Genomic DNA, 13741 nt, shown 5'->3' on the forward strand with positions numbered 1-13741 from the left:
ACCGGCCTCTTACTCCTGGTATTAAAATGCGTGCACTCTGGCCGCATTGTGTCTGCATTGTTTTCGGATCTCAATTTGATGCAGATTTGTTTGTGGTCACAGTTCTAGAAAGTCAAATGAAATATAGCATATTTCATCAGGGTATTGTAGTGCTATTTCAATGTTTTTTCACGGGTCTGTTATTTTCCCATTTCCATATTCCAAGACAACCCTATGCTTGGCATGATTGTATGGCCACCGTGCAATTCCATGGTAATGTAATTTTTACACCCGGGTAACCGAATTGCATTAACGGAATTTCATCATGGGTCCCTGATCTGTAATCCATAATTATGGATAGGAATGTCATAAATGGGTACACCAAGGCAGAAATCTGCAATATCCTCCTTGCATATTTGGGTATTATTCTACAAAATGGTTTATTTTAATGAGCTCCGCCACCAAACAAGACCAAATTTGGTTGGTACAGACCGAACCAAACCTGAACCAATCATAGATGTCCATGTTTCACAAGTTTTGACATCAACATACAGCACAGAATAGTACAGCATAGAACAGTAAAGTACAGTATTGTTCAGTACAGTAGAGGTCAGTACAGTATAGTTCAGTACAGTACATTATAGTGTACTAAACTCTAGTGTGATCCACTGTGTACTATACTGAACTCCACTCTACAGGACTGTACCGTACTGAACTATACTCTACTTTTATTTACCATACTGAACTATACACTACTTTTCTTTACTGTACTCTACTGTGCTGTAATGTACCACCTCCCACCCCCCCTATTGCGAGAAATTTTGTTAGGCTACATTGTTTCTTCTTCAAAGTGCACTGGCGACATTACATGTCATTTTCCAGTGCTATTTCATTTATTCATATTAACTGTTTTCTAATTTCCAACATCCCTTTGACTGTCCTGATTAAAATACATTTAATTCAATTAAGCATTTTGGGCTATTTCGGAATGAACATGCTACCATCTTCGCCACAATATTGCAATAATTATTTACTTATTGTGTACTAAACTGCGGGCATATATTCTGCATAGGTTTATTGCCTATTGTGATGAGTATGAACGTGCTCGTTGCGCGCAGTACCCAGCCCAGCTGATGGTGCGGAAATGTCTGTGGTCCTAACATAATAGGTGTGCGCCTTTTTAATGTAGGGTTACCATCAGTAATCTGGGTGCTTCTCCCTATACTTAGTCTGCAACATGTCAAAGTTGAAGTGCATTGCCTTTGTATTTCCCATTATAATAATCTTGCTGCTTTGGAAACATTTTAGTGAGGACTTTATTAGCCTACAAGCAAACCAATAGTGACATTTGCAGCAATATTAATATTATATGATCTTGCATTTGATCATGCTGTGTAGGTCACGTAACTGTTACATGCAATATTTGCATGTTTTCTCTCCGGTTTTAACTGTGATATACACAAATAGCCTAGTCTATGTGGTTGAATTTATTCCGCCACTGTTTAGACCAACTGGAACAGTGTCTGTAAAAGCCAGGTTACCTGTGATAAAAGTCAGTATTCGATGTCCATCCATGCCTGTGGATGTCAGGAAATTATGTGGAAACAATCCAGTAGGGGCAACAGTAAGCACTGTTACCTTCAAGTAGGTTTTGGTTTTGCTAGGGCATTGTGGACAGGGATGGTGGATGCATTTGCCTCTGTTGCAAGTTTGAATCCAGCAAAAGAAAGTTGTTTTTTAGATTTTTATTTTAAGTCTATCCCAAACCTAACTCTTACCTTAACAATTCGGAGTTAATGCCTAAACCTAAGCTTGAACACTACAAAATGTGACGTTTGCAACAACTTTGAAATTTGAGTAACATGGATGAACATCTAATTCTGATGTGAGACTGAGAGCTAGATAGGTCTCTAGATGATGTATGGCTTGTCGGCCTTACTTATCACTGTGGTGTATGAATGCAATTGTAATGTATTATAGAGAAAACAACGCAATTATCACAACCGGTTGTATATTTTAATATTCATTGCAGTGTGTTGTTGTAGGTAGGATAGGTAGGATAACTGTCTTGTCCCGAAAAACGTAGGCCTAATCAGTAGGGGAGTTTTATCGGTCTGGAAGTGCAGCCTGGAGACCTCACACAATGCACCTGTCATTTCATAATCTGATATTTTTTTATTGTGACAAGATCATCTGCAGTAGGCCTAGTCTATACTCTTTCAAAAATGCCTATATCGAAATATCTGAAATTACATTGCCAATAGCCTACCGGATAATGTGAAGACAAAGTGTTGTAAGAAAGCTCACTAGACCACCCAAGAGGTGGGGCAAGTACTGTATTGAGCAGAGTGATGCTTCCACCACCTTTGTTTGACCGGTATGGTTCCAGCATCAAAGTATAGGACACCAAAACTCAATACAGATACAACAAACAATTATCTTTATTAACTAAACACTTTCATAAGAAAGCATGCATGAAATACTAGACGACCTACTAAATTCCTGCAATCTCTGTAACCCTATCAGAAGTGCTGCTATGACCCAAAGAAGGTGCTAAAAAGTGACACTACGCACATCAGTGTGTTAAGGAGAACTGAACTAAATATCCAAGGTTCTACTGCTATTCACTGCAAACCGGGCCTAGCCCAATGAAACACAATTGTAAAAAAAAAAATGCAAATTCACGGCACACAGGGTCATGGAAGTTTACACACGGACCAGAGACCCACACCTGATTCAAAAAGTAATAAAACATCCAAGATTCTACTACTATTCACTGTAAACCTGGCTTAGCCCAATGAAACACAATTGTACAAACATGCAAATTCACTGCACACGGGCATAATAGCCAACAAAAATACTCTGATCTTGTAGATTATTTACGCACATTTTAGGGTTAGGAAAGTATGTATGAATCATAAAAAAAAACTGGTTTGCAGAGCCTTTACGCACTAAATATATTGTTGAATCAAAAACAGTGGTTTGATTCATCCTGAAAGTTGTCATATTCAAGTTCAATCCATTAAATATTGGAAATGGAAAAAAGTGTACAATAGTCATTTAAATCTGCCCTAATTCTCACTAATCATGGAACTATAGGACAAGGGTCCAGTTGTGGTAAACCAGGCTTCAGGTTTAACCTGCTACATGTGATCTTGAATTCCGTAATGATTCAAATAGGCTACTTGTCCCAAATTATTGCACAACGTTAGCCTAATATAATCCAGTAATGCTAGCGATCCACAGGAATAATTTACACGGAAGTGACAAAGCAAGTAAAAGGTCAACAGAATGGAATGATGCTAAATGTAATCTACAAAATGAAGAAAATGAACACTAAAGTGACAGTTATAAATATATGTGGGTATTACTGATGGTGGCTAGTATTTAACAAATTGTATGATACAAATTGTAAAATTAAATGGAGAAAAGCCTGGGCATACTGTAGACTTATTAAAACATTCTAAAGTGCATACATCAATTTGGCAGGTTCAGCCCGACAGAAGCCTATAGCTTGGGTGTCCAGATTTCATCCATTCAAATTATGAGGGCACACAATAAAAATTCCATACCGGCACAGCTACAGTGCCTTTGACTTTTTCCACATTTTGTTACGTCACAGCCTTATTCTTAAATTGATTAAATTGCTTTTTCCCGTCATCGATCTACACACAAAAATCATCATAATGACAAAGCAAAAACAAGTTTTTAGAAATGTTTGCTAATTTATTAAAAATAAAAAACATATCACATAAGTATTCAGACCCTTTACTCTGTACTTTGTTGAAGCACCTTACAGCATCGAGCGATTAAAGCATGGAGTCTTTTTGGGTTTGACGTTACAAGCTTGGCACGCCTGTATATGGGTAGTTCCTCCCATTCTTCTCTGCAGATCCTCTCAAGCTCTGTCACGTTGGATGGGGAGGGTCGCTGCACAGCTATTTTCAGGTCTCTCCAGAGATGTTTGATTGGGTTCAAGTCCGGGCTCTGGCTGGGCCACTCAAGGACATTCAGAGACTTGTCCCAAAGCCACTCCTGAGTTGTCTTGGCTCTGTGCTTAGGGTCGTTGTCCTGTTGGAAGGTAAACTTTTACCCTAGTCTGAGGTCGTGAGCCCTCTGGAGTAGGTTTTCATCAAGGCCAAATCAAATGTATTTATATAGCCCTTCGTACATCAGCTGATATCTCAAAGTGTTGTACAGAAACCCAGCCTAAAACCCTAAACAGCAAGGAATGCAGGTGTTAAAGCACGTTGGCTAGGAAAAACTCCCTAGAAAGGCCAAAACCTAGGAAGAAACCTAGAGAGGAACCAGGCTATGAGGAGTGGCCAGTCCTCTTCTGGCTGTGCCGGGTGGAGATTATAACAGAACGTGGCCAAGATGTTCAAATGTTCATAAATGACCAGCATGGTCAAATAATATGTCTGGGACAGGTAGCACGTCCGGTGAACAGGTCAGGATTCCATAGCCGCAGGCAGAACAGTTGAAACTGGAGCAGCAGCACGGCCAGGTGGACTGGGGACAGCAAGGAGTCATCATGCCAGGTAGTCCTGAGGCATGGTCCTAGGGCTCAGGTCCTCCGAGAGAAAGAAAGAGAGAATTAGAGAGCATACTTAAATTCACACAGGACACCGGATAAGACAGGAGAAGTACTCCAGATAAAACAAACTGACACTAGCCCCCCGACACATGAACTACTGCAGCATAAATACTGGAGGCTGAGACAGGAGGAGTCAGGAGACACTGTGGCCCCATCCGATGATCCCCCCCGGACTGGGCCAAACAGGCAGGATATAACCCCACCCACTTTTCCAAAGCACAGCCCCCACACCAAAGAGTTCCATCTTTGTTGAATCTTGTTTTGCATGGACTAAGAGTCTAGGTGCTTTTTGGCAAACTCCAAGCGGGCTGTCACATGCCTTTTACTGAGGAGCGGCTTCCGTCAGGTCACTCTACCATAAAGGCCTTATTGGTGGAGTGCTGCAGAGATGGTTGTCCTTCTGGAAGGTTATCCCATCTCCACAGAGGAACTCTAGAGCTTTGTCAGAGTGACCATTGGGTTCTTAGTCACCTCCTTGACCAAGGCCCTTCTCACCCGATTGCTCAGTTTGGCCGGGGAGCCAGCTCTAGGAAGATTCTTGGTGCTTCCAAACGTCTTCCATTTATGAATGATGGAGGCCACTGTATTCTTGGGGACCTTCAATGCAGCAGAAATGTTTTGGTACCCTTGCCCAGATCTGTGCCTCAACACAATCCTGTCTTGGAGCTCTACAGACAATTCCTTCGACCTGATGGCTTGGTTTTTGCTCTGACTTGCACTGTCGTCTGTCGGACCTTATATAGACAGGTGTGTGCCTTTCCAAATCATGTCCAATCAATTGAATTGACCACAGGCACTGTATTGCCAATTTCACTGTAGAAAAGGGGCCACAATACATGTCGTGTTGATATGATTTTCAGTTTGCTTCCATATGTCTAGTTTCACAGTGATCATAAGGAAAAATCATCTAAAACAATTGCTATGTGTATTTTTTATCCCCATTCTCCAAACTGTTAACCATTTATAAATGACAGTGCATGGAGAATGCTATTTCTTTCGTAAAAAAATATAAAGTATATGCTTTTTCCACTTGGAACCGGTAGGTTCGCAAAACCTTATTCATGGTTTCCTTGTGCGTAAAGGTGGTGGAATTAAGTTAAAGTCAGAATACAGCTTATCTGAAGACACCTCTACCACATCTTCATTTCTTAGATCTCCACCCTGAACGAATAGCGGGTGAATAGCTTAAGATCAAGGTCAGAATACGTATAGAGTGCATAAAAAGGGAATAATATTACATTTACTTGTGCTTAATCGGGGCCATTGAGTGCATTTGATCTTGCATTAACATGTGTTTGTTGTTAAGTGAATACAAATGGACATACCATTCACATTTTTTATAGAAGTTGTAAATGGGGGTCATAGACTGCATTTAAACATTGATACAGTTTAGAAGGTTTGATTGAATCTGATCCGTGGGCACACTTTGTGCAATTCGCTAAGTTTACACTGAAAACAAAGCTTAAACATCTATTCATTTATTATTTACCTTAATGCCTTATTAATGAGTCCTACTGCTCACACTATGTCATTGCCTACTGTATTAAAAAATGTAATTAAACAAATCCATGAAACTGGGAAACATTACTAACTTTTTTGTTCATTTTGTCTCTTTCCTCATTCTACCTTATATTAGTCGCCCCAAGACAACCTTCAACTGGTTTATCAACCCCATGAAGACCTTCATCTTCTTCATTTGGAAAAAATACAAGAAGTACATCATCGCTCTACTCATCCTGGCAATCCTGCTGGTTTTTCTCATCCTCATCCTCTACACGCTCCCTGGACAGATCAGTACGCTCATCGTAAATGGATGAACAGTTAACAAGTGCATAAGGATCAGACGGAGAATGAAACATCTATATGAGAAATGTACTTTGTTATCATAAGTTCCATTTAATTTGTGTTAGGACATTGTGTGTGGTAGATTTGCTATTGTGATATACTCTATGTAAGTGCTAATTTCCTTTGTATAAGTCTTGTAATTTTCAAAAACTTGGTTATTATTAGACCAATCTTAAACATTTATTAAACAATCAAAGCTACTGATGAGGAATTCTTTGCACTGACTTGGCTCAGAACTGGCCCTTAAACGTACATGGAGAGCTAACATTAATGACATGTATGTCGATCTCTCATGGCTCAAATTGGAAGAGAGATTGACTTCATCATTACTTGTTTTTGTAAGAGGTGAGAGGTGACAAGCTGAATGTATCAAGCGTTACTGAGCTGTCTGTTGAAAATACAGCGCGGACACTCATGCATACCCCACAAGACATGCCACCAGAGGTCTCTTCACAGTCCCAATGTCCAGAACAGACTATAGGAGGCGCACAGTACTAGATAGAGCCATGACTACATGGAACCCTATTCCATATCAGGTAACTGATGCAAGCAGTAGAGATTTAAAAATGTAAAAAGAAGGTAAATAAAAAAAAAAAAGGTACAAAATACACCTTTTGGAACAACAGGGACTGTGGAGAGACACACACAAAGGTACAGACACATGCATAGGCACACATTTTTGATATTGTTGTATGGTGGTATTGAAACTTTTTGTGCTGTGGATATGTAGTGGTGTAGGGATGTTATATGATGTACTGTTTTATCTTTAGCTCATTCAGTACAAACATAGTTCACTGCTTTATCTTTTGTTTTATATGCAATGTGGGTGCTTTGGTGTGTTTGGACCCCAGGAAGAGTAGCTGACCCTGACAGGAACTAATGTGGATCCATAATAAATACAAAAAATAAATACACAAATACAAATACTAATCAGGAATGTTCCTCAACCACATTATTTACAATATGTACTTTTTCAATAGATTTCTGTCAGTGAAATAACCTGCCTCATGTCATTCTTAATATATGGAATGTTTAGGCTTTTCTCTCTTCTGGTCCACTACTAGGTCATGAAGGTTATTGCAGAATTTCTGTTAAAGGGAAATGGAAATACTAGGCTTTAGAACACCAGCTAACTGTAACCATAGAGATCCTATTAAATTACCTTTTTTGTATATATATTTTTATTCTAATTCCTAATTCTATGACTAACTGTAAATCGCCATTTTGGTATTTTTGCATCATCGGTAGAAGAGTTTTGGAATTCCTGAATTTACTGAGACCATGACCTCTGTGTACATTAATTAGCATACTTTTCTGGTGTCAAACCACATATGAAAACATTATACATATTTGTAACGCTGAAAAACAGCCCTTTCAAATGATATGGCATATAATAGCACCACATCAATCAAATGGCAATCAGTCAAGAAAAAACACCATCTTATATGCTTTTTTGCAAAACAACTGCCATTTACACAACTTCCTAATGAAGAGCATACTGAGGCTTCCTTCTTTTCTATGGATTGATAATTCCTTTTACTGTGAATGAGTTACAGCAGTTTTATTGACCGGTGGTATTTTTCTAGAATTCTATGGAATGTTCTGTAAACATTGCAGACTTGTGGAAAATGATGTTGGTAAAACAAAGCGCAAATTAAAAATACGTATCTCAGAGCATCATAGCACCATTAGGTGTAAAAACTTTACTTATCCAGTTGCGGCCCACATCTTGGAGGCAGGCCACTCGATTTTGTCTCTCCCTAGGAGAGGGGGTGACCTTGATAATCTATTGTTAAAACGAGAGGCTGCCTGGATCTTTAATTTAAAGACCCTTGCGCCCTTCGGTCTCAACGTAGACTTTGATCTGAAGCCATTCTTGTGATTATTTTGACTTTGCCATTGTAATTGTTTGTAAACTTGTGTAGTCAAATGAATCTATGATCGTATGCTATCCATTTGTTGTTTGTATGCTGTTCTTTGTATGACATTTTAATATTTGATTATTAACCAATGATATTAGGCCACTCTTGGCCATGATTACAGACACCTGTGTCTTTTGACACTATATAAATGAGTCATCCCGCAGTGTTTGTGATTATACCCTGATGAAGACAGCTTGGCTGTCGAAACGTTGGTATTAACATTTTGGCATCTGAGCTCCTAGAGTGTGCGGCTCTCTTTTATTTTCAGGACTCTGATGTGTATCTGACTGGTTAGAATGTTTTTAGATCTCATAGAGTTGGTAGAGTGGGGGTGTCACCATATAGATAAAAAGCTATCTAAATGTTTCTATATCCATCACCACCTCTGTCCTTAAGCAATTTGAATGTCTAGTCCTAAATGTGAAACTTTATCGCCCTCCCACGGCCTCCATATGTGCTCTCACAAAATTGTCTAACCTACTGTTGAACAATGATCAATCTGAATTACTGATAGTGGGTCATCTTAATTGAGATTGGTTGATGCCAATATCTGGGTTGAAAGATATTTGTACTGAGATCAATCTAACTCAGCTGATAACTAAACCAACTAGCCTCAACTTCAAACACCCCGAAAAATCTACTCTATTACATATGATTCTAACTGATGCCTCTTAAATGTTTTCAGCCAATAGATTATTTGTGACCGACCGGCTCGATTCCGTAATATGTATGCAAAGTTTGAAATTGTGTTTTTTATATTGAATAAAAGTAGAGACTCAGAGCTAGAGAATGTTATGTCATACACTACAGTTGAGGAAACAATGGGAAAGTAATTCTGCTTTGAAAGTTGTCAGATTTTCACTCTCTGAGAATTCAGAATGCAGAGTGGATGCTCTGGCTGTGGAGGAGGGTTGATCCGAGCGTTCTGACCTAACAACAGCAGTCAAGTTGGTATGGCAACTGGTCGGCATCTGACCGTAAGGCGGGTACTGCGAAAGGCCTAGTACATCACTGGGGCCAAGCTTCCTGCCATCCAGGACCTATAAAATAGGCGGTGTCAGAGGAAAGCCCAGAAAATTGTCAGAGACTCCAGTCACCCAAGCTCTAGACTGTTTTCTCTGCTACCGCATGGCAAGCGGTACCGGAGCGCCAAGTCTTGGACAAAAAGGCTCCTCAACAGCTTCTACCCAAAAGCCATTCGACTACTGAACAATTCATAAAAAATCACCACCGGACAATTTACATTGCATGGTCACTTCGCCCTCACCTACATGTACAGATTACCTCAACTAGCCTGTACCTCTGCACACTGACTCAGTACCGGTGCCCCCTGTATATATCCTCGTTATTCTTACTGTGTTTTTATTATTATTTTTTAGTTTAGCCTACTTGGTAAATATTTTCTTATATTTTTCTTCTTGAACTGCACGGTAAAGTCTACAATTGTTGTATTTGGCGCATGTAGCCAATAAAGTTTGATTTTATTTGATTTGAAGTACCCAAACTGGCTAACGTTGGCTAGCTACTTCCAGACACAAATTAGAGAACAGTTCACACTGACTATTTTATTTGCCCTAGCAGAGCTGGTTAGGCTGTTTTTATTTTATCCAGAGTGTTGGTGACTGTTACTGTAATGCTGACAACAATTTAATTACGATTTTTTTTGCCAATGTTTACTGACATCAGCCATATTCAACCGGTGTTTTGTAAATTCGTCAGTTATTCGTCAGTTGTTCTGCGCTCTTTCACACTCAGACGAGAGTGCTCTGAAATCGGAGTAGTTAGCCAGAACAAATTTACCAGCTACAGTCCATCTATCGACAGTTGTCGCAGTGACATCATGGACATTCTTTCAAATTGGTTACTTGCATTGGGGAGTCTTTTGTTTAGACAGCTAGCTAAACAATTAACCATAATCCCAGCTCATAACATTACTACCCTGCATGAATTGTATTTATTTTTTATGTAACCTTTTTTTAACTAGGCAAGTCAGTTAAGAACAAATTCTTATTTACAATGACGGCCTACCCCGGCCAAACCCTCCTCTAAACCGGACGACGCTGGAACAATTGTGCGCTGCAGTCCCTTAGACCACTGCCCGTCTCTGGAGCCCAAAAAATAAACTGCATGTAGCTAACCCACCAGGTTCATTGTTAGCTAGCTAGCTAACATTAGGCTATCATTACAATGCAAATGGATCTGAGATACAAATAATATTACGACACAGATCATACATGTACCATTAGCTAGCGAGCCAGCCAGCTAACGTTATGTAGATAGCTAACAGTACACTTTAACTTGAAATGAAAATGACTTTCTGGCAAAATTCGAAACGTGTAATATCTGAAAATGTAGCCAGCTAGACTATCTTACCTATGTACATGGATGGACGCTTCTCCCTCTCTGTCACGGATGCCATGGTTACCTTAGTTTGAAGATGCAATCCGGAGACAGGTGTTTTATGCAATAGCCTTCTGTGTGTTCTCTTTTCGACTCCCTCTGCATAATTTTCTCCATCTCTCCATTTCTCCATCTCCTTAGCTATCATACTTCCACTGATTTCAAAACTCGGTCCTCCAGAAAGTGGAGAACAACACTAATCCCTCAGAAGCCATGAGAAAGTTGTCCGGCTGCAGGGACTGTGCGAGGGGATTTATACTACTATCTGTACTTACTGGTGGCACAGACACTGTTTCATCCTTTCCTACACTGAAATTACCCATGCCTAACGATTGCGTCTGAAGCTGGGCTTGCAGCACAGCAATCCTCGCCGTAAGGCGATCATTCTCCTGTATATTATGAGTACAGCGACTGCAATTAGAAGGTATCATGTTAATGTTACTACTTAGCTCCGGCTGTTGGAGGTCCTGACGAACCATGTCCAGATAACGCGTCCGGAGTGAAAAAGTTTAATTAAAAAAAGTTGAGTGAGGGAAAAACTAGAAATATAAACGGTAGTTAAAAAGAAAAAAAGTAGAGTTGTCAGGTAGCAAAGTAAACAAGTCTGCAAGTTGTTTATAATAGCCTAGGGAAGGAACCGGACCCACTCCCCTTGCCGGTCCTGGCAGTGACTCCTAACCTCTCCAGGATATGGTTCCCTTTTGGGAACAACCCCTCCCACGTCCTGCTTGAACGGTGGCGCACGGAATGCAAAAATATTCTTAGAAATATTTAACCTCCACACATTAACAAGTCCAATAGCTCAAATGAAAGATAAACACCTTGTTCATCTAGCCAGCAAGTCAGATTTCTAAAATGTTTTACGGCGAAAACATAGCACATATTTATGTCAAACCACCACCAAAGACACAGCTCATTTGAATAGCCAAAACATGCTATCAACATGTTAAAAAAAAAAAAAGAATAATAAAAAAATATATAATTCACTAACCTTTTGAAAATCTTCATCAGATGACAGTAATAGGACATGTTACACAGTACATTTAAAAAAAATTCAATAATATGCTATTTATATCCATAAATCTCTGTTTACAATGACGCCATGTTCACAAAATGCTACTCGGATGTCCGGAGAAATTATGATAGCTCAGGCAGATAACGTCAGATAACAAGCAATACACATCATAAACTTTGACTAAATATACATGTTCTACATATAGATAGAAAGATACACTTCTTCTTAATGCAACCGCTGTGTTACATTCATTTTTAACGTTACAGAATTCGTTCACTAGGCTATAATATGAGACGGCGCTCAGAAATTAGCATTATGTCTCCTCTATCTTGGAGTCCACAGAAACCCAAAATAACCACAGAAATATTCCCTTCCCTTTGATGTTCTTCGATCAGAAGACGTGGAAGGAGTTATACTTACCAAAAAATGCGTTTGGTTTTCAAGTCTGTGTCTTTAGGTTATCAAACGCGACAAATTCCGGTTGAAACGCAACCAAAATTCTAGTGGACGCGCATCAAAACTTCAAAATTACATATTATATGTTGACTAAACTGGTCAAACTAAGTGCAGAATCAAGCTTTAGCATATTCTAAACGTGCAAAACAATCCTTGTCTCGAACAGACAACCCGACATCGTTTGGTCAGTCCTGGAACAAAGAGAGAGCCGGACCCGACGCGCGCATGAAAGTACACATATTTTCGCACGACCTGAAGGTTTCAGCCCGCCAAAAGTCGAGGGAGCGCGCGATTCTCACAAAGACAGGCCCCACTGAAAGAAGACACCGCGCTGAACAAATAGAAACTGTTCCCAGATCTGTAGCTGGTTGGGAAGGGTGTGGGCGATGACGTCAAAGTTGGCCCAACTTTCATGATGACAAGAGAGAGTTTGGGAGAATGGCTGCCCTGAGAGTTCTGCTTTACATACAGACATAATTTGAACGGTTTTAGAAGCTTTAGAGTGTTTTCTATTCAATAATAATTATTATATGCATATATTATAATTTTTTGACAGATTTTTTTTCTGTTTACTATGGGCACGCAATTCCTCCAAAGGGGGCAGTAGTCAGCCCTATCTTGTCCAGATAACGCGTCCGGAGTGAAAAAGTTTAATTAAAAAAAGTTGAGTGAGGGAAAAACTAGAAATATAAACGGTAGTTAAAAAGAAAAAAAGTAGAGTTGTCAGGTAGCAAAGTAAACCAATCTGCAAGTTGTTTATAATAGCCTAGGGAAGGAACCGGGCCCACTCCCCTTGCCAGTCCTGGCAGTGACTCCTAAGATACCTCCCCAGCTCCTGGTTGATCCTCTCCACCTGCCTGTTGGACTGAGGCTGGTACCCGGATGTGAGGCTGGCCAGGGCCCTAAGCTTCTTCATGAAGGCTCTCCATACCCGTGACGTGAATTGGGGGCCAGGGTCGGAGACAATGTCCTCTGGAAGACCTGCTGGAACACTGCCTCAGTGACCTGGAGAGCATTAGGGAGACCAGAGAGAGGGATAAAATGGCTGGATTGAGAGAATCTGTCCACAACAACCATAATAGTGGTGAAACCATCAGACGGAGGGAGATCAGTAATTAAATCTATGGACCAAGGCCACTGAGGCACAGGAAGGGGAAGGAGTTTCTCTGCTGGAGCGTGCCAGGGAGATTTTGTTTAGGCACATATGGAGCAGGAGTTGGCATAGCAGGCGACGCCCTGCTCCAAGGTGGGCCACCATTACTTTGCGTGGATGGATTGATACCGGGTGTCCAGCGGTAAGGAATGTGTGCGTCCAGGTCAACAGCCGATCCCTTACCCCCATTGGGACATAGGTGCGCTCAGGAGGGCAGGTTCCCTCTCCAGAGCCTGGCCGATGTCCACATTTACGTCCCAAAACATGGGGCCAATGATCCAGGAGGATGGAATGATGGGTTGGAGGTCACCTACAGGATTCTCAACTGACGTGGAACCACAGGGTAAGGGAAAGCAGGTCCTCTGGCATCCTGG

At 40.5% G+C, this 13741-nt stretch overlaps 1 protein-coding gene across 1 annotated transcript in view; it reads left to right on the forward strand.

Moving 5' to 3' along the window:
- fer1l4 (fer-1 like family member 4) overlaps positions 1-7193 on the forward strand; it is a 96810-nt gene extending 89617 nt beyond the window's left edge. Inside the window, exon 46 of the mRNA XM_036983157.1 lies at positions 6213-7193. Within this exon, the coding sequence (XP_036839052.1) occupies positions 6213-6393 (181 nt within the window). The 3' untranslated portion in view covers positions 6394-7193. The remainder of the gene's footprint in view (positions 1-6212) is intronic.
- The last annotated feature ends 6548 nt before the right edge of the window (positions 7194-13741 follow it).

This window comes from Oncorhynchus mykiss, chromosome 7 (genome assembly GCF_013265735.2).
Source record: "Oncorhynchus mykiss isolate Arlee chromosome 7, USDA_OmykA_1.1, whole genome shotgun sequence".
Taxonomy (NCBI): domain Eukaryota; kingdom Metazoa; phylum Chordata; class Actinopteri; order Salmoniformes; family Salmonidae; genus Oncorhynchus; species Oncorhynchus mykiss.